We start from the raw sequence: 20,403 nt of genomic DNA, 5'->3' as shown, positions 1-20,403 counted from the left end.
TTTCTACTGATTAAAAACACATTTATATTCATAAGTTATCCATTGCCCACAGGTACAATAATGAAGCAAAGCACATCAAGATTTTAACAAGAGATGGCTTTTTTCACATTGCAGAAAATAGAAAGTTTAAAAGTTTAATGGTAAGCATTGATTAGTTCTTTTCAATCTGTGGTCCTTAGTTTTCTCTTTTTGGAAAGGTCAGTTTAGTTCTATAGTTTCTTGGAAATTTTGCTTGCTGACACATTTAAAGAGAATAATATCTTAATTTTGCAGCAGAATCTTGAAAATTTTAAGAATTCTAGTTAAATTTTATATTGCCTTAAACATATTTTTCATTGTAAACTAAGTTTGCAAGTTTAAGATAATATTTCAGGGTCCACACTATATGATTCTTAGAACCATAGACACATTCAGGTTCATTTCATGCAAAATACAATATACTGTCAAATGGAAAACCTTTTTGTATTTTCTAGTCTAAGTGATCTGTGCTACAGTTCTTCTTCATTACCTTTGACAATTAAACATTAACAAGATCACATTTTTACCATATGACAGTGATTTCATAGCAATTTTATGTTTAAATTGAAACAGTATATTGTTACCAAGTTGCTTCATATAAAGATGATTAATTCTGATTTTTAAAAGTGCAACAGCATATAAGAATATTATGTATTGTCATATAAAAAATACATACATATCATTACATCATGTGCACTGTTAACAGTAAAGAAAAAAGTTCTTATTTCCTGAAAAGTAGTCTCAGGCTTGTTTCTCAAGTTGGAGACTTTCTTAAGATAATGAAGAATTGGATATAGGACATAAGATGCCTTTGCAGAGCTCTGTTAAGTCCTTTGAGTAACATTGGGAAGGACCGCTCATTGACTGAACCGCAATCAAATGATACATACTGCATCCATCTGGAAAACATCTCAAAGCACTTTGCAGATGTTAACACTAAGTTAAAACTGAGTGTAAGAGAGCCTTACAAAATAGGCCAGCTTAAAAGTCTTATCCAAAAATGTAGAACTGGGTCAAAACAGGAATCATGTTGTAAAGAAACAAGCCTCTTGTGACTGAGCGACTGAACTGAATTGAACGGAGTCAAAAGAAAAGTAAGAAAACCTGTCTTGACATAAATATCACATTCCCAATTCAAAAGCTAAGGATGGGCAGCATCCTAAGGATGTGTCCTGGAAAATGCAAACCCTGTCAAAGTGGCAAGCAAGATCCAGGCATCCTCCCTGCTGCAGCGAGTTACCTTCTGCTGGAGTAAGCAAGCTGTGCACAGAGAGAACGAGACCTGAGGAGGTGTCTTCCTGAAAGGAAAACCTAGCAGGGAGGTGGCAAGTGGATGCACAAATAATGAGTGACAGCCCCAGCTGAGACATGAAAAAAAGCATGCACAGGGGGTCTCCACATCACTGCAAAGACACACCAGCTTGACTCTCACCTGCAGAACTTAGGGTGCTTGGTAATGAGGCTGCTCTGTGGTATCATGGTTAGTATGAGACTGTAAAAAAAATGCTGTAGGGCCAAAGTTGACTACCAGCTTTGCTGACTTTGAAAGCAACAAAAGGGACTCCCATCACAAGAGATAAGCAAAGAGGATGAAAGGAATAATCACTGGCAAGAACCAATCAATTTAACTTTATGTCACCTGGATTCAGCTCAAGAAAGTTCCTCATCCTCTAAGGTTAGATGTGAAAAGCCAGTAAATAACAGAACATAGATCCTCAGGTTCCTATGTGCATGGAAAGCTGTGATTATAATATACGCCACAAAGACCAAGATTTCAAGTAATCTGTATCCTAGAGGGGTAAAAGTTTTTCAGTGATGTTCTGGAAAGGGAAGTAAAAGAGCTCACATAAGCTAACAGTGCTTATTACGTGGTGTGTGTAAAACATCAGAAATGTCACTGCTGGAGACACATGCATGTGTTTTTTTCCCTCCATATCAGGGGATCTTTTGTAAGGAAGTACATAATAAAGATACTTAAAGGGAGGAGATTAAGAATTAATTGTGAAACTACAATGAAACTGAAAAAAAAATAAGCAAATGGATATGATTGTGAAAAGACAAGAGGCCAAAAAATCTCAGCCTTAGATAAATACTTTTGTCAGGAAGAAAATCACTGTAAAAAAATTGCTGAAGAGACCACTGAACTCGTCTGGACCTACCTCTTCTTTGTTTTTGTTCATTTCTTGAACAAATTTATATTGAATCCTCACTATGTGAAATCACTGTGATTCTGCAGAATTCTAAAAGGACTCAGTTCTGAAAAAATTCTCAAATTAGTAAATCTATCTGTACCAAAGCCTCAGATAGATCTATACTTGGACCCTAAACTAGGAAATGCCACACCTGGACACCTGATTGGAAGGAATGGCTCCTATCTGAGTACCAGCCCCTCTGGAAGAAGATAAAGGGTTAATAGGCACTTCTCTCTGGGAGCTAGGGGCTTCCCTCTGCAACTTTAAGGAGTTACCTTTTATCATGCCTTTTATGTTGTTGGGAGATAACCCAGTTGCCATCGTAAGTATATCTTGGTCTAGGAATAGAGTTATTTCTTAAGTATAGTTCAGTTTCTTCTCATCCTGACTGGTAACATTATATCACCTACGTAATATTCATTTATCTAATGACACTCTAGGGTTAAATTTAATTGGGAAAGGATGTAAAATGCAAACAAAATCCAGAATTCGTTTTAAATCAGCCAGTTTCTCAAGAAGATTGACCTCAGGTTGTTATAACCTAACCTTTTTTTATCCCCTCTGGTTTCAATGGCTTGGTTAATCGAAATCTTTGTTTTTCTAGTCGTTCAATTTAAATTCTAAATGAATTTCTGTATCCAGATTACAAGGCATTAATTTTGTTCTAATTTTCATGTATGCCAGACAGTCCTTGTCCAAATGCTGTTTATAAATCATCTCCATTGCCCGTTTCCTTGGTAATTGGAATAACTGGCTCTCACTCATTATTTTTCAGAGAGACTTGCATTGTTGACACCACTGTGTCAGTGTGAGATAAGGAAAGCATAGTGATTTCTTTTGTTTAGCGTCATCTTATTTACTTGTAGTACCTGAAGGTCAATGACTGCGAAAGTGGGGGCGGATTAGACTAAACTATAGAAAGCAGAAGGGCATGAATTAGAAGAGATCCACAGTGGCACTATTTAATTCTACCTAGTTAGAAACATGTAGGAAGACTTACCCTCATAAGACGGTAAAAATGGAACGAAAATGTCTTCGATGCTTACTGAAGTGTTTGCCGCTTACCAAGCCACACAGCCCTAGGCCTTGGAAAAGTCATTTTTGCTCCCATAAAATCTGGAGGTGGGTAGGTATTAAATGATTAACAAGTCCTTTTCAGTATGATAATTCTGTTTTCTAGCCAACTTCTCATAAACTTTAATTCATACTACTCATGATATAGCATGCATAAAATTCATATTACTTATAACAAACTACTTATAACATTTACAACAATTTCAATTACATGAAAGTTCAAAGTTATTGGCTTAATATTACTTTCAGGTTTATTTTCAAATTTTTTTCCTAAAGAACACACTCACTCAGTTCAGTGATAAAACTAAGAGAAGTGTGTTGCTGATGCAAATGATAAAGTATATGATTCTTTCAGAGACCTTACAAAATTTTGCATTTAAAAAACTTAAATGCTAATATTGGTCTCTAAACAGAATTTAATTCCAGACCTTGCCTTTGCAAACCATGTTAAAACCACCATAATATAAATGCCATATTTTGATCAGTGAAGCCATTTTGGGGATAAAAACTTCTAATGCCTTAGGAAGCATCACTACAAACAAAGCTAGTGGAGGTGATGGAATTCCAGTTGAGCTGTTTAAAATCTTAAAAGATAATGCTGTGAAAGTGTTGCACTCAGTATGCCAGAAAATTTGGAAAACTCAGCAGTGGCCACAGGACTGGAAAAAGTCAGTTTTCATTCCAATCCCAAAGAAAAGCAATTCCAAAGAATGCTCAAACTACTGCACAATTGCAGTCATCTCATATGCTAGTAAAGTAATGCTCAAAATTCTCCAAGCCAGGCTTCAACAGTACATGAACCATGAACTTCCATAAGTTCATGCTGGATTTAGAAAAGGCAGAGGAACCAGAGATCAAATTGCCAATATCCGCTGGATCACTGAAAAAGCAAGAGAATTCCAGAAAAACATCTACTTCTGCTTTATTGACTATGCCAAAGCCTTTGACCGTGTGGATCACAACAAACTCTCTGAAAAATTCTTAAAGAGATGGGACTACCAGACCACCTGACCTGCCTCTTGAGAAATCTGTATGCAGGTCAGAAAGCAAAGTTAGAACTGGATATGGAACAGACTGGTTCCAAATAGGAAAAGGAGTGCATCAAGGCTGTATATTGTCACCCTGCTTATTTAACTTAATGCAGAGTACATCATGAAAAATGCCAGGCTGGATGAAACACAAGCTGGAATCAAGATTGCTGGGAGAAATATCAATAACCTCAGATATGCAGATGACACCACCCTTATGGCAGAAAGTGAAGAACTAAAGAGCCTCTTGATGAAAGTGAAAGTGGAGAGTGAAAACGTTGGTTTAAAACTCATTCAGAAAACTAAGATCCTGGCATCTGGTCCCATCACTTCATGGCAAATAGATGGGGAAACAATGGAAATAGTGACAGACTTTATTTGGGGGGGCTCCAAAATCACTGCAGATGGTGACTGCAGCCCTGAAATTAAAAGATGCTTGCTCCTTGGAAGAAAAGTTATCACCAACCTAGACAGCATATTAAAAAGCAGAGACATTCCTTTGCCAACAAAGGTCCACCTAGTCAAAGTTATGGTTTTTCCAGTAGTCATGTATGGATGTGAGAGTTGGATTATAAAGAAAGCTGAGTGCTGAAGAATTGATGTTTTTGAACTGTGGCGTTGGAAAAGACTCCTGAGAGAGTCCCTTGGACAGCAAGGAGATCCAACCAGTCCATCCTAAAGGAAATCAGTCCTGAATATTCTTTGGAAGGACTGATGCTGAAGCTGAAACTCCAATATTTGGCCACCTGATGCGAAGAACTGACTCATTTGAAAAGACCCTGATGCTGAGAAAGATTGAAGATGGGAGGAGAAGGGGACAACGGAGGATGAGATGGTTGGATAGCATCATCAACTCAATGGACACGAGTTTGAGTAAACTTTGGGAGTTGGTGATGGATAGGGAAGCCTGGCGTGCTGCAGTCCATGGGGTTGCAAAGAGTTGGACATGACTGAGTGACTGAAGTGAACTGAAAACTTCTGATAGTTTAGCTTTTTTTCTTTTAAGTTCATCAGATTCTACTCCTTTGCTTCAGCAAGTACACTTATAATCTGGGCCCAAGCAAAGAAGAAAGAATGGAAGAAAAAAAATTTAAGTTATAGCATGTGTAAAAGCATATCATCTTAGGTCTAAGAAAACAAGAAGATACTTAGAAAATGCTCATTCCCTCTGCTTCCCTTTTTGCATATTTACATTTACCAGGTTACTATTTGCTAATAGTACAATGTAGTTGAGAGCAGAAACTTTGGAGCCAGACACCAGTTATTCAACCTTGCCCAAGCTGATTAATCTCACTGAGCCTTGAGCATCAGTGGGGAAAAGACCCATCTCTTGTTTCTTGTCTGAAGATTGTAAGAAACTATATAAAACTATACATATACTATATAACTATATAAAACTATATGTATATATATACACACACACACTATATAAAACTATGTAGCACATGGGATCATGGTGGTTCTCATGATTATTCACAGGTACTAGGTACTTTATCCCTTCTTTGCTATAGTCTGTGAAATGGTTTATTATCCCCATTTTACAGATGTGAAAGGTGAAGAATCTCCATTTGCTTTATCCAGTACTTGAGCCAAACCATGCTGCTTTTAGTTTATGAAGATGGTCTTTGTTATCTTTGTCTGTTCCCAGCCTGTCTGCTCTACTTAAAATAATCCTTTCATCCTTCCTGGCTTTTGGAATTATACTTTTATTCAATTTAAGGCAAGTGACCTCCCCTCATGAACTCGTCCCTCTTCCTTCCCTCTGGACTCTGAAAAGGAAGCTCTCTTTCCTTCTTGCCTCTAAACTCCCATAACCCTTCTCTTTCCTTCCACAGTGGGTATGGCTAGGAACCTTATCTTCATAATCTCTGTGATCCCTGGAACACGCCACACCATGTATTCCACAACTCATCCAAGTTTGGTCTTAAATAATAAATAGATCAATGATGATTCTCTTTCTCTTCTTTCAGGTGATTTTTGACTTGATTGATTTGTTTGGGGGACTTTGAACATAAGTGCTGAATGCAAAGGCTGAGTTGATGGCAGTGTGATTTTTTTTAAAAGAAATGAGTTGCTTTTATACAGTTTTAAATAATAGTGCTGTAGAAGCAGCACTGAATAATTAGGTTAAAAGTTATTTTGCTTGTATTTTCATTTCAGGTTTTTCTAAGAAACATAACTGGTACTCATCTAGTGATAATATTCATTTTCCATTATGAATTAACCATTATTAATTTTCTGTTTAAAGTAGAGGGATTAAGATTTGTGCAAAATCTGTGAAACTGACATCACAATAGAAATATTCTGAGATCATAGTATGAAAGATGGTAGGTGGTTATTATATTAGGCTTGGATGTATTTAAGGCAAATTAGGTATAAGAGAAAATTGGAAAGAACTACATTATTTGCTTCTGTGAGTCAGGTGACATACAGAGCTAAGAGAAGGTCACTAACACTTCCTCATAAGCCAGAAGCAATGTCAAGCAAACAATATTTGTGGTTTAAAAACGTTGGTTTACAGTGGACAAGCATATTTAGGATCAAGTTTTTTTTCCTCCTATGCTGAAAGAAAATGCAGGAAACTATCGATTACTATATATTCATAAAACAGCTCTTGCCTCCCTAAACAAAAAGTATTTCATAAGTAAGAACAAGATTTTCTGTTCTGAGTTTGAGGTTTATTATGGCTTCTTTTTACTTACTACATCCAACTGAAGACTTAACAGGATACTGAGTAACAGTGAGGGGTAACTCACATTATAAATGGCCTGGGTAACAAGGACAATTACTAGTTGGGTGTCTTGTACATCCAGGAAGCAGGGAGAGCATTTACTTATTGTAACATGTTGTTTAGTCACTAAGTTGTGTCCAACTCTTTGCAACCCCATGGACTATAGCCCGCCAGGCTCCTCTGTCTGTGGAATTTTCCAGGCAAGAATATTGGAAGGGGTTGCTATTTCCTTCTCTAAGGGATCTTCCTGACCCAGGGAAGCCTGTGGCAGGCTAGAGTCAAACCTGCATCTCCTCTTGGCTGGCAGATTCCTTACCACTGAGGCACCAGGGGGCTTATGGAAAATTTAGCATTAACTTGATTATCCCTTCATTGTGTGTCATTATGTGTCAAGGAGTGTGTGTGTTTGATTCTTTTTCCCTAAAGGAACTTGTGGAGTACTACAAGCATCATTCTCTTAAAGAAGGATTCAGAACCTTGGATACAACTCTGCAGTTTCCATACAAGGAGCCAGAACATTCAACTGGACAGAGGGGTAATAGAGCAGGCATCAGCTGTGAGTATTGTAATTTAGAATACAATTTGCTGACACCTAAGGATTGAAGGCATGATAACATTAAACATCTTCATTCCCAATTTTGAAACAGAACCAATTTATACGCTGATGAATTTAACAAGATTTTTTTTCCAGAGCAAAGTAGAATCAGATGGACCAACAGGTTTATGAATATGCCTAGATTTAGTTCTTTGTGCCAAATTAAAAATCATGTTTGTGTCAAATCCATCAGAAATGAAGGGTATGTTGATATGTAAGTTTTGTACTTTTCCATGACTTTTATATTAGCCAAACTTTTTTTTAACTGACACATGTTTATGGTCACAATCCTGTTTGATTAACAGGACTTAAGCAAGACTGGTGCACGGTTCTCTCATCTAACCTTGTACCCCAAGTCTGCTTATCGATTCCAGTTCAATGATTACTTTTGGAACTCTGAAGTAACTAAAAGCATGTTTCCTCTGATTCCAATATTTAAAGGTATACATTAGGCACTTTTGGAATGAGCATTGTGTCACACATAATCACAGAGAATTAGCAACCCCATGGACTGCAGCCTACCAGGCTCCGCCGTCCGTGGGATTTTCCAGGCAAGAGTACTGAAGTGGGGTGCCATTGCCTTCTCCGATACAAACCAAAAGCATGTTATAATTTTTAAATTTAATTGGAGGAAAATTGCTCTAATGCTGTTGGGTTGGTTTCTGCCATACAACAATGCTAATCAGCCCTAATTATATATATTTCCCCATTATAATTTGAATGTGAGTTCAAGTCAAAAACTTTTCTCATCATTTACTGTCATATAATCTTCCTGTTAGTAGATACAGTGTATAAAGAGAACACTCTGATGAAAAAATGCTGTGAATAAACTGATTTCATTCCCTTATTTTAATAGCATTTAAAAAGTATTAATAAAACTGTTTTAGAGAAAAAGGAATACGATTTTATCGCCCTCAGAATGTTTAGCCTAGTCAAAATGAGAATATCTAGAGTGTTTGGAAAAGAATTTGCATCAGGTAATATAATTTTACCTTTTTTTCCTAAAATAATGCTCAGGGCACTAACACCACCCGTAAAATTTCATAGCACTTCCATAATGTAAATATACAAGTAACCTGTCACATCAAGTGGCAGGTTTGTTTTTTAATTTGAATAACTTAATAGCTGTTCTCTTCACAGAGATCGGTGATAAATGAACCGGCTTGTCCAAGGAGACTAGTCAGAGCACACTTTTTTGTTGAAACTGTAAACACATTAAAATTTATCTTTCTATGCTTTTAGCCCTCTGTCCCTCTGTTACCCAATTATCTTAGACACTCATATAGGCCATAGTTTTTGCTAATTCAAACATGGAACTTTCCCTCAAAAAGAAAAAACAAACAAACAAATTTTCTACAAAATTCCTTAAAAATTTACCAGGGTTATGACATTTTCCCTACATGAAAAGTATAATTTTCAGTTCTTTTAGTTTGCCTTCCCAGTAGCAGAAGATACTAAAAGTTGCCAAGGAGGTCAGCTACATTACAAATCCTGTTTGAGTTACTCACTTAGTTTTAGAAAGTCCAGGTGAGGGGGGCTAGCAGTCAGGGAAAGCACTGGCACTTCCTGTGCTTGACACGTGTAGTTGCTCAGAGAATATAGTTCAACAGCAAATGAAGTTGCCTAGTTTAAATTTTTGTTTACGGTTTAACCAAATATTTAATGCTCAAACTTGTTTACTCACTAGGGGTGGAGATACAGACTCTTCTTCTCTTTTAAAGCATATCCAACAGCATGATTTTGAACATCCATGCCAACCACAGGAAGATTTTTAGACTCATGAATTCAAACACTGTAAGCCCAGTCTTTTTAAGAGACTCTGGCAAGTCATGATATAAGAACCCGTTTATAACTGAGAAGTAAAAGAGAATCATTCATTTAAAATTTAGTCTTTGTTATAGCCAGCCTTTGTTCATGTATTATTCAGTTATTCATTCCTTCAACATATAATAATTACCTACCACAGACAAGGCAGTGTTCTAGGTACGGGAAATAGTAGTCGAGAATACAAAGTCCCTGACCTTGTGGAGCTTATACTTTAGTGAGGAGGCTCTGACAAGTCTGGTTAGGAGTCTGTTTCTATATAGGAAGAGAAGCAAAGATCTCACTCCCAAAGTGACCAGAAATAAGTGAGGGCATGAGTTGGTGCATCAGTCAGCAATAATTTCTCAACGGTCTCCAAGATCTTACACTCCAGGATTATTCAGTTGTTACCGTAGAGTGGGATTATAATCTTAGATTAGATTTATATTCTCCCAGTGTTTTATTTGCTTGATGCTAACTTTGTATGGAATGAGAAGAACACTGAGACCATTCTGAGGATTAAAGGAGGTGCTGTACCTACAGTGTGGAGCAGAGTGCTGATAACATGGTAAACACACAACAGCAGTCAGCTGAGCTCCTACTGATTCTGCCACTTCCACTGTGGCTGCTGCTAGGCCTACTTGTCCCTCCTCTTCTAACACAGCAAACATTTCCCTGTATTTCTAATAGCTGAATTACTAGTTTTAGCTCATAGCAACTTACATCTTTTGTTTTTATGATTTTTTAAAATATCCCTTGCTCATTTTATGCCAAGTCCTGATTAAAGGTTGACTCTTAATTAAAGCATTGCTTCTTTTTTTATGCATGTGCCTCTCAAGAAGTGGTAAAGAGGAAACTCTACATACTCTGTATAGAAAGTTTGTGTAGGATGACTTTAGAGTCATTACCTCTGGTTCATAGCTTTGGGTGTACTGCTAAATATCATCTCAGAATAACTTTTATGAAGAAGTAGTAAATACTGGGGGACATTGGCTTGGACAGGGCATGGTGTCTCCATTCCTTCTGAGTAATGGAGAAGGCAGAGCAGACAAGCCACAAGGACCACCTGTGTTCTGGGTAAGATTGGAGTTCTAGCTCCCGGTGCCTGCTACTTATTATTATTTTTCTTTTAAATGCATAGTCACCTTGGAAAAGAAAGACCCGGGGCATTGTAGAAGAGGCTGCTTGCTTCTGTATTAGCCTAGGTTAGAATGCAGGCATGTCTGCTAAGTTGCTTCAGTTATATCTGACTCTTGGCAACCCTATAGACTATAGCCCGCCAGGCTCCTCTGTCCATGGGATTTTTCAGGCAAGAATACTGGAGTGGGTTGCCATGCCCTCCTATAGGGGATCTTCCTGACCCAGGCCTCAAACTCATGTCCCTTATCTCTCCTACCTTGGCAGCCAGGTTCTTTACCACTAGTGCCATCTCAGAAGACCCTAGGTTAGACTGTTCTTAGGCAAATTAAAAACTATTCTCAAATGTGTAAAATATGGTAAGACTATGACAGGCCTACCTCATGTAATTTCAAAATAACATATATAAAGATACTACTTAGAATTAAACAGATATCCAGAGTATTGAACAAGGAGCCTATAGCATTTCTAGGTGAGGAGTAGGCAATGCTCTGTCCCAGGACTGTGAGATAGTTTCTGCCTTTGCAATGACTTGAGTGTTTCTGCTAGAGATGGAGAGAGGAAGAAAGAGAACGAAGAGAACTCGGGCACAGCAGTGAGCTCTTGTACTTCCCTAGAGACCCCTCATGCAGTGGCCCCATGGAAGATGTTCTGCCCTGTCCTGTGAATCTCTGTAAGAATCTCATTACTTTCCAAAAATGGTCACAGAAAAACTGCCTTAGACTGCTGCAGGTGTACCCTTAGGGCTCGTATATACTGAGTTGACTTTTGCCTTTCTTGCTCTACAGTGAGCACTTAATTATTTTCAGGGCTGCTACTGAGTAAGCTGTCTGACCTTAGGCGAGTCAGTTAGCCTGTCTGGGCCCCAGCTTTCTCATCTGATGAATAAAGAATGAGATTAGACATTTTATTATGTTCTTTCAAAAGCAGCTCCTAGGTTTCTTTCTTTGTACACATGAAAAAAGGAGGTAAGGTAGAATGGTAATGGACCATTATACTTGGGAAAGTTGCACAATTAGCTATTTCATAACTTATTAATAGACCTTAGGTATTTTCCCAAGTAAATGGAAGATTAGTTGGGCCACAGAGTTGGTTATTGTTTAAAAAAATTGTTGGTTACCACTATATTTACATGATCTCAAAGCTTTTCATCACAGAACTTGTTAATTACAAAAGGGACAGTAGAAAAACCATAAAAGTGATCAAAAATAGCATCACCAATGATGGGACAGCTTGATATCATGTGCCTCCTAATGTGATGCTCTTGAGAAGGCTGCAACACCAGTTTGGTGGTATTCCTGCCCTCCAGGGCCCACAATTGGAATCTGATCATGAGGAAACATCAAACAAACCCAAATTCAATGACATTCTACAAAATAATTGGCCTCTACGCTTCAAAAATATCGGTGGCATGAAAGAGAAAGAGGGCAGAATTGGTTTAGAATGAAGGAGACTAATGAAACATGGCAGCTAGACACAACAGGTTGAGTCTTGTACCTGGAATGATTTTCCTTTTTTACTATAAAGGACACATATGGGACAATTCACACATGTTGAATGTTTCTAGATTAGTCATTTTTTGTTTTTGATAATTGTACTGTTAATGTGTGAGAAGAAAATCCCTTTGATTTTAGGAAGGACATGCTGAAATTGTCTTCCCCAGAGACTCAGCAGGTAAAGAATTCGCCTGCCAATACAGGAGACTCAAGAGACATGGATTCAAACTCTGAGTTGGGAAGATCCCCTGGAGAAGGAAATGGCAACCAACTCCAGTATTCTTGCCTAGGAAATCCCATGGACAGAGGAGCCTTGCTAAAAGAGTCGGACAGGACTTGGCAATTAAACAACAGCAGTGAAATATTTAGAGATAAAAGGCATTACGTCTGGAACATATTATAAAATAGTTCAGGAAAACTAAAGAGCTTGATAAAACAAATGTAAAATATTAACACTTGAGGAGTTTGAGTGAAACAAAATTAGAATTCTTTGTACTATTACTGCAGTTTTTACATCTGAATTATTTCAGAAGTAATAAAATTTAGAGATGGTGCCTTTAGCTGAAGAGAACTAACAGAATTGGAGGAAAATGTCAGCATTCTCCTCTTCCGCTTGCTCCAGGAGCAGGGGGAGCTTGGTGCACTGATTTTAGGATGTGTAGAGTACTGAGTACATTGTACTTGAAACCATCTCTTTACCTGTGACCATATTGTATTTACTTATTCATTCGTTCGTTCTTTTAGTCAACAAATATTTATTCAACACTATGTTCCAAGTTCTGTTCTGGATGCTGAATATAAGAGTGAATAAGATAGACAGCGCTGCTGCTAAGTCACTTCAGTTGTGTCTGACTCTGTGCAACACTATGGACACCCTGCCAGGCTCCTCTGTCCTTGGGATTTTCCAGGCAACAATACTGGAGTGGGTTGCCATGCCCTCCCTCCAGGGCATCTTCCTAACCTAGGGATTAAACCTGTGTCTCTCTAAGTCTCCTGCATTGGCAAATGGGTTCTTTACCATTAGTGCCACCAAACAAACATAAAACAAATAACTTCATGTGTGTATGTGTTAGTGGCTCAGCTGTGTCTTACTCTTTGCGACGTCAAGAACTGTAGCCTGCCAGGCCCCATGGAATTCTCCCTGCAAGAATACTGGAGTGGGTTGCCATTCTCTTCTCCAGGGGATCTTCCCTACCAAGGGATCAAACCCCAGTCTCCCTGCATTGCAGGCAGATCCTTCACCATCTGAGCCACCAAATTCTCCTAAGTCGTGAAGCAGATGCACAGGTGAACGGGTACAGCAAGAGGACCTGTTTAACCTGGAAGGTCATTTTGAAGAAGTGGCATCTAGGTGACATTTACAACATCTACAGACAGTTGGCAGGATGTGGGTTACTGAAGGGCAGGGAAACACCAGAGTGAAGAAGCAGTTTGTGTGAAGGACATTAACAGGAAATAACTTGACACATTTGAAGAGTTGCTGCTGCTGCTAAGTCGCTTCAGTAGTGTCTGACCCTGTGCGACCCCATAGAGGGCAGCCTACCAGGCTCCCCGGTCCCTGGGATTCTCCAGGCAAGAACACTGGAGTGGGTTGCCATTTCCTTCTCCAATGCATGAAAGTGAAAAGTGAAAGTGAAGTCGCTCAGTCGTGTCCGACTCTGCCACCCCATGGACTGCAGCCTACCAGGCTCCTCTGTCCATGGGATTTTCCAGGCAAGAGTGCTGGAGTGGGGTGCCATTGCCTTCTCCGATTTAAAGAATTAGAAGGGGGCCAAATGTTTAGAACATAGTGAGTGGATTCTCATATATACAGTGGAAATGTAGTGGAGCATTATAAGCAGAAAATGATATGGACTGATTTACATTGTTTTGAAAGGTCACTGCCTACTCTGTGAGAATGGCTTGGAGAGAGGCATGGACAGAGAAAGGCGTGAGGAAAATTCCACAGATGTCCAGGGGAGGGATGATGGAGGTCTGGACAAAAGTTGAACACAGACAGTAGAGTAAGACAATGGGCTGATTTAGATATAATCTGGAGACTGAATTGACTGGATAAAGGAATTGAGGTAGAAATAGGACATGTGTGATATACAAGTATCTGCCTTCGATGACCCAAATGGTGAAACGATGGCCTGATCAAGAAACAAAAGGGATATAACACATACAAAGGAGAAGGTACTATATTCATTTTGTACAAATTTTTAGTATCTGTGCATACTCAGTGGTTCAGTAGGCAGCTGATACTAAGAAGAGTGGTTGGGGTTGAAGATAAGAGTTATGAATCATTCATACTTCATCTCACAGTTTCCATAGAATATATATTAATAGTATTGTTTTTATATAGGTTTAGCAATTTCTTCAAGTGTATTACTCCCTAAAGCCTTGGAAACCAGGTTCCTTTGCTTCTTATTCTCAAATTGCACTTTGCACAGCGCCTCTCATAAAACACATGTTTAGGAAGGGCTAAGTGAGTGAAGTCAGAGCCTAAGGTCTTTGGGAAACATAGCAGGTATTAAAGCACTATGTTATTTGAAAAAACAGGGAAAGATGAGTGGGTTTGAAAACAAATATAGAACAGCTTGATCGTTTTGAAGCTATGACAAATGTTATAGCAATTCTTCAAAAATTGACAAAGGCTTCCTGGGTCTTTGGGACCGTACAAGTGACCTTGCAGGAAAAAGTAAAAGCCAGAGCCAAGCCTGCTTCTTCCTAGTGCGGCTGCTTTCCTTTCACACGGGTAGCTCTGTGATTCTATTAGCCATCTGACAAGGGGCTTAAACTTCATTTTAGCCAGTGTTTTAGAAACTTGGAGAATTTGTATCATTCATATTTAACTCTCTGTAACATAACTTGCTTATTCCTGATAATTCTTTAAATATCCTGATAATATCTTAGCTTATTTATTAGTTTGGTCACAGTGTTAATAGTGGATAATATTTATCTCCTTTATACAAACTCCTCAAATATCCACTGAGTTTTTAACTTCTTGCCCTTGTAGTTCAACATACCCATATTTATCCACTCATATTCTGATCTCCTAATTTTATCCTCAGTCTTTCATCTTCTTTTTCGTTGGTCATTAGGGATGTGACTTTGATTTAATCTAATTTTGTGCTGGTAATTTAAATATCTGTTTTAATCTCATAAAATAGCCTCTTGAACTGCCATAAAAATTATCATAAATTGAGGGGATTAATATTGACAGAAATTTACTCTTACTGTTTTGGAGGCCATAAGTCTGAAATCAAAATGTTGGCAGGGTTGGTTCCTGCCGGAGTCTCTGAGGGACAATTCACTGCATGCCTCCCTTCTAGTTTCTGGATGGCTGCTGGCAGTCCTTGGTGTCCCTTGGTTTATAGACAGCACTCCCAATCTCTGCCTTGTCTTCACATCACCTTTTCCTCTGTGTGTCATCTCCTTTTCTCTTCTTTTATAAAGAAAGTTATTTCATTTACAGCTCATCCTAACACAGGATGATTTCATCTTGAGATCCTTAATTTATATCTGCAAAATTTATATCTTATTTTCCAAATAAGATCACATTCACAGGTTTTAGGTGGACATAACTTTTGCAAGGGTTGAGGGCAGTGGAGGGATGGGGGATGGGTGGGGGTGAGCCGCCCTTCAACTCACTATAATCTCACAGTACTAATTTTAAATTTTTCTCCAAATTTTTCCATCTTTTTCTTTTTCTGTTGGAGTTATCAGAAGACTGTGCACTATTAGGGTAGACAGGTAGTCAGTGGATAGGGAATTAGAAGGGAAACATTACCTTAATACAACAAAGTGTATTCAATGGCTTATAACTTTCCTACAGTGAAATGCATGGTCTTCCTGAGAGAGGGTACTTCTAGCCAATGAAAGTTTCCCCAATAACCTACATGAGTGATTGTCTGAAATATTATAAAATATACTTGATACAGAATAAGAACTTAGTAATTCTGATATTTAATAATTTAATTTTTAACAGAATACTATGTTATTCAAATACCTTTCACATATATTAATGTCTCCAACCTAGTGTTTCATGAACTGCCAGCCCCATGAGAAGCATCCAAGGAGGGTTTCATTGGTTAAATAAATGTACCAGAAGTGCTGCTTATATGATATAGCAAAGTGACAAGTTTCCCTAGTTTATCTCATCCTGCAACTCTGTATCATAGTATCTCAACATAGGTAATGTTTGCATTATGTGCTTTAAGAGCGTTAAATATGTGAGGTACTTAGAACAATGTCTGGCACATGGGAAGTGTAAATTACACACTTTTTTCCTGGGCTAAGGTGGTTCCAGCATATTGCTGACATTTTCTGTATTCTTTTCCTTAGGATGTCTATCACATCCACAGAATTTACTGTTCTTGGGCAACTGATCAACTACAGCCGCACATCTTCATTATTTGGTCATGTTGGGCTTCCCTTTTTTATTTACTTATATCAGGAGCTTTACTAGCTACTGTAAGGCATTTTTATCCTGAACCTGATAGCTTTAACAGTTAGTAGCCAGGACCCAGGGTCACTTCAGAAATCTATGGCTTACAGACTGAAATTCTACAGATACAAGTAACCTCACTCAATGCTATCTTTTTTCAAAGATATGTTTCAAAGCTCAAAAAGCAGCCTATATGTTTTAACATGTCTCATTTGGTATACCATTCTTTCTATAAACCTTATTTTCCAAAGTTAAAACTGCTCTTACTGTGTGTAATTCTCCCCAACTGACTATGGTACCCTCATGTGGCAGCCTGACCCAAGGCTTTGGTTTTTCTAGTCTCTCTCTCCTCTAAAACAAATGTAAACTGAGAAGAATTCTTTTTTTTTTCCCCCTCGCTAAAATTTGGATTAGGCTAGCTTTGAGGAACAATGCTGAGAGCTCTTTTTTGCCTCATATATACGACCAGTGTCCAGCTTTCCCTGCTGAATTCCAGATCTGCATAAGGGAGCCAGTATTAACTCTGCTACTCTCGCCTTTCCTAATAGCATGAGAAGTTGAATACAAACTTGGTCAAGGTTTTGTTTCATTCACAACTTTAAGTCAATATTTTAAGAATCCACTTGTACCAGACACTCTACCACACATATCCCTTGGGTGTTACATGCTAGCTTAACAGCTCAACAACAGAGGAATGCAGGGGGATTCTAGGATTGAAGCTTCTCAGACTTCATGTCAACTCTGGTAGAGGCTTTTTAAAGCAAATATCTTTTGTGACATTTCTGAGAGGTCATCTTCAGGTTTCACTTATACTCAGGTGACTTTATGTCCACAGCTACACAAAGCAGCTAATTATTTTTTGAACAAAATTTCTAAAATGCCTATTTTGTTCCAGAAACTTGACTTTTTGTAGCTATTTACCATCATTAGTTATCTCTTTGACTCTTGAAACCCTATGGACTGTAGCCCCCGACAGGCTCCTCTGTCCATGGAATTCTCAAGGCAAGAATACTGGAGTGGGTGGTCATGCCCTTCTCCAGAGCCCTCCTTCCTGACCCAGAGCTCGAGCTTGTGCCTCCTGCATTGGCAGACATATTCTTTGCCACTAGTGCCACCCAGGAAGCCTGTCTCTTCAAAGCTACTCCAAGTTAAATATACTATATACCTACTCTACCATGATAACCTTTCATATCATGTGCTTTGTTCCCTTCCTTGCCATATTTCTTTCTCAATAAACCACTCAGATTTCTCAACCCCTTGTCATATACATGGCTGCCAAATTTGTCACCATCCTGGCCACCCTACTATGAACACATTCAAATTTTTAAGAATTGAGCACAAGCATTTCAGGATTGGCTAACTTGCTCATTCAAATCTTTTCCTATTGAGAGCTCTGTCTTTCTATCCAAACCTCCATCTTCCCCAGTTAATTTTCCCTCGTTTTCTTCATTGGTCCTCCTCATAGGGAAGTTCTCCAAGAACCTCTTTCCTCGTCTCTTCTTTAGCTACTACAGTCTCACCATTAAGCCCCACAGGTCCCCACACTCATTCATTTGACAGATCTTAACACATATATATGGAATCCAGAAAAACGGTACTGATGAACCTATTTGCAGGGCAGGAATAGACACAGACGTAGAGGACAGACTTGTGGTCATGGCGTGGGGAGAAGAGGGCAGGACAAACTGCGAGAAAAGCACTGACATATAGGCACTACCCTATGCAAAACAGACAGCGAGGACAGAGCCGCGGAATCGCAAGGGAAGCAGCCTGGTGCTCCGTGACACCAGCGGCGGTGTTAACACGAGAGGGCTGGGGTGTGGGCGTGGGGTGGGAGGAAGACTTATGAGAGAGGGGACATCTGCATACTTACGGCTGATTCATGTTGTTGCATGGCAGAAACCAGCACAACATTGTAAAGCAGTTATTCTCCAATTAAAAATAAATTTGAAAAAACAGATCTTTATTGAGGGCCTACTGCAGGGTGAGCATTGTTCAAATTACTGGGGATGTACAGTGGTGGAAAAAAAAGACAAGTCTGTGCCTTTGTGGAACTCACATGGTAGTGGGGACAGTGGATAATAGATAAAAATAAATTATATAGTTTACTAGAAGAAAGGCCAAAAAGGCAAAATAAAATGGTTGTCTGAAGAGGCCTTACAAATAGCTGTGAAAAGAAGAGAAGAGAAAGGCAAAGGAGAACAGGAAAGATATGCCATCTCAATGCAGAGTTTCAAAGAATAGCAAGGAGAGATAAGAAAGCCTTCCTAAGTGATCAATGGAAAGAAATAGAGGAAAACAATAGAATGGGAAAGACTAGAAATCTCTTCAAGAAAATTAGAAATACCAAGGGAACATTTCATGCAAAGATGGGCTCAATAAAGGACAGAAGTGGTATGGATCTAACAGAAGCAGTAGATATTAAGAAGAGGTGGCAAGAATACACAGAAGAACTGTACAAAAAAGATCTTCACGACCCAGATAATCGTGATGGTGTGATCACTCACCTAGAGCCAGACATCCTGGAAGGTGAAGTCAAGTGGGCCTTAGAAAGGATCACTACGAACAAAGCTAGTGGAGGTGATGGAATTCCAGTTGAGCTATTTCAAATCCTGAGAGATGATGCTGTGAAAGTGCTGCACTCAATATGCCAGCAAATTGGGAAAACTCAGCAGTGGCCACAGGACTGGAAAAGGTCAGTTTTCATTCCAATCCCAAAGAAAGGCAATGCCATAGAATGCTCAAACTACCACACAGTTGTACTCATCTCACACGCTAGCAAAGTAATGCCTCAAATTTTCCAATACAGGCTTCAACAGTGCATGAACCGAGAACTTCTAGATGTTCAATCTGGATTTAGAAAAGGCAGAGGGACCAGAGATCAAATTACCAACATCCACTGGATCACAGAAAAAGCCAGAGGATTCCAGGAAAACACATAGTTCTGCTTTATTGACTATACAAAAGCCATTGACTGTGTGGATCACCACAAACTGGAAAATTCTGAAAGAGATGGGAATACCAGACGACCCGACCTGCCTCTTGAGAAATCTGTATGCAGGTCAAGAAGCAACAGTTAGAACAGGACATGGAACAACAGACTGGTTCCAAATTGGGAAAGGAGCACATCAAGGCTGTATATTGTCACCCTGCTTGTTTAACTTATAAGTAGAGTACATCATGCTGGGCTGGATGAACCGCAAGCTGGAATCAGGACTGCTGGGAGAAATATGGATAACCTCAGGTATGCACATGACACTACCCTTATGGCAGAAAGCGAAGAGGAACTAAAGAGCCTCTTGATGAAAATGAAAAAGGAGAGAGAAAAAGCTGGCTTAAAACTCAACTTTCAAAAAGCAAAGATCATGGCATACAGTCCATCACTTCTGGCAAATAGATAGGGAAACAATGGTAATAGTTACAGACTTAATTTTCTTGGGCTCCAGAATCACTGCAGATGGAGACTGCAGCCATGAAATTAAAAGACCCTTGCTTCTTGAAAGAAAAGCTATGACCAAACTAGACAGCATATTAAAAAGCAGAGACATTACTTTGCCAACAAAGGTCTGTGTAGTCAAAGCTATGGTTTTTCCAGTACTCATGTATAGATGTGAAAGTTGGACCATAAAGAAAGCTGAGCGCTGAGGAATTAATGCTTTTGAACTACAGTGTTGGAGAAGATTCTTGAGAGTCCCTTGGACTGCAAGGAGATCCAACCAGTCCATCCTAAAGGACATCAGTCCTGAATATTCACTGGAATGACTGATGTTGAAGCTGAAGTTCCAATACTTTGGACACCTGACACAAAGAACTGACTCCTTGGAACGAACCCTGATGCTGGGAAAGTTTGAAGGCAGGAGAAGGGGATGACAGAGGATGAGATGGTTGGATGGCATCACT

At 38.9% G+C, this 20,403-nt stretch overlaps 1 protein-coding gene across 2 annotated transcripts in view; it reads left to right on the top strand.

The window, feature by feature from the left end:
- The window catches only part of VAV3 (vav guanine nucleotide exchange factor 3), a 428,368-nt gene that overhangs the window by 396,040 nt on the left and 11,925 nt on the right, over positions 1–20,403 (top strand). For both annotated transcript variants that reach the window (XM_069599254.1, XM_069599261.1), the window contains exons 24-25: positions 53–140; positions 7,470–7,599. In XM_069599254.1, coding sequence (XP_069455355.1) covers positions 53–140; positions 7,470–7,599 — 218 coding nt within the window. The remainder of the gene's footprint in view (positions 1–52; positions 141–7,469; positions 7,600–20,403) is intronic.

The sequence above is a fragment of the Ovis canadensis genome, chromosome 1, assembly GCF_042477335.2.
Source record: "Ovis canadensis isolate MfBH-ARS-UI-01 breed Bighorn chromosome 1, ARS-UI_OviCan_v2, whole genome shotgun sequence".
Taxonomy (NCBI): domain Eukaryota; kingdom Metazoa; phylum Chordata; class Mammalia; order Artiodactyla; family Bovidae; genus Ovis; species Ovis canadensis.
This window is presented reverse-complemented; position numbering and strand designations above follow the sequence as displayed.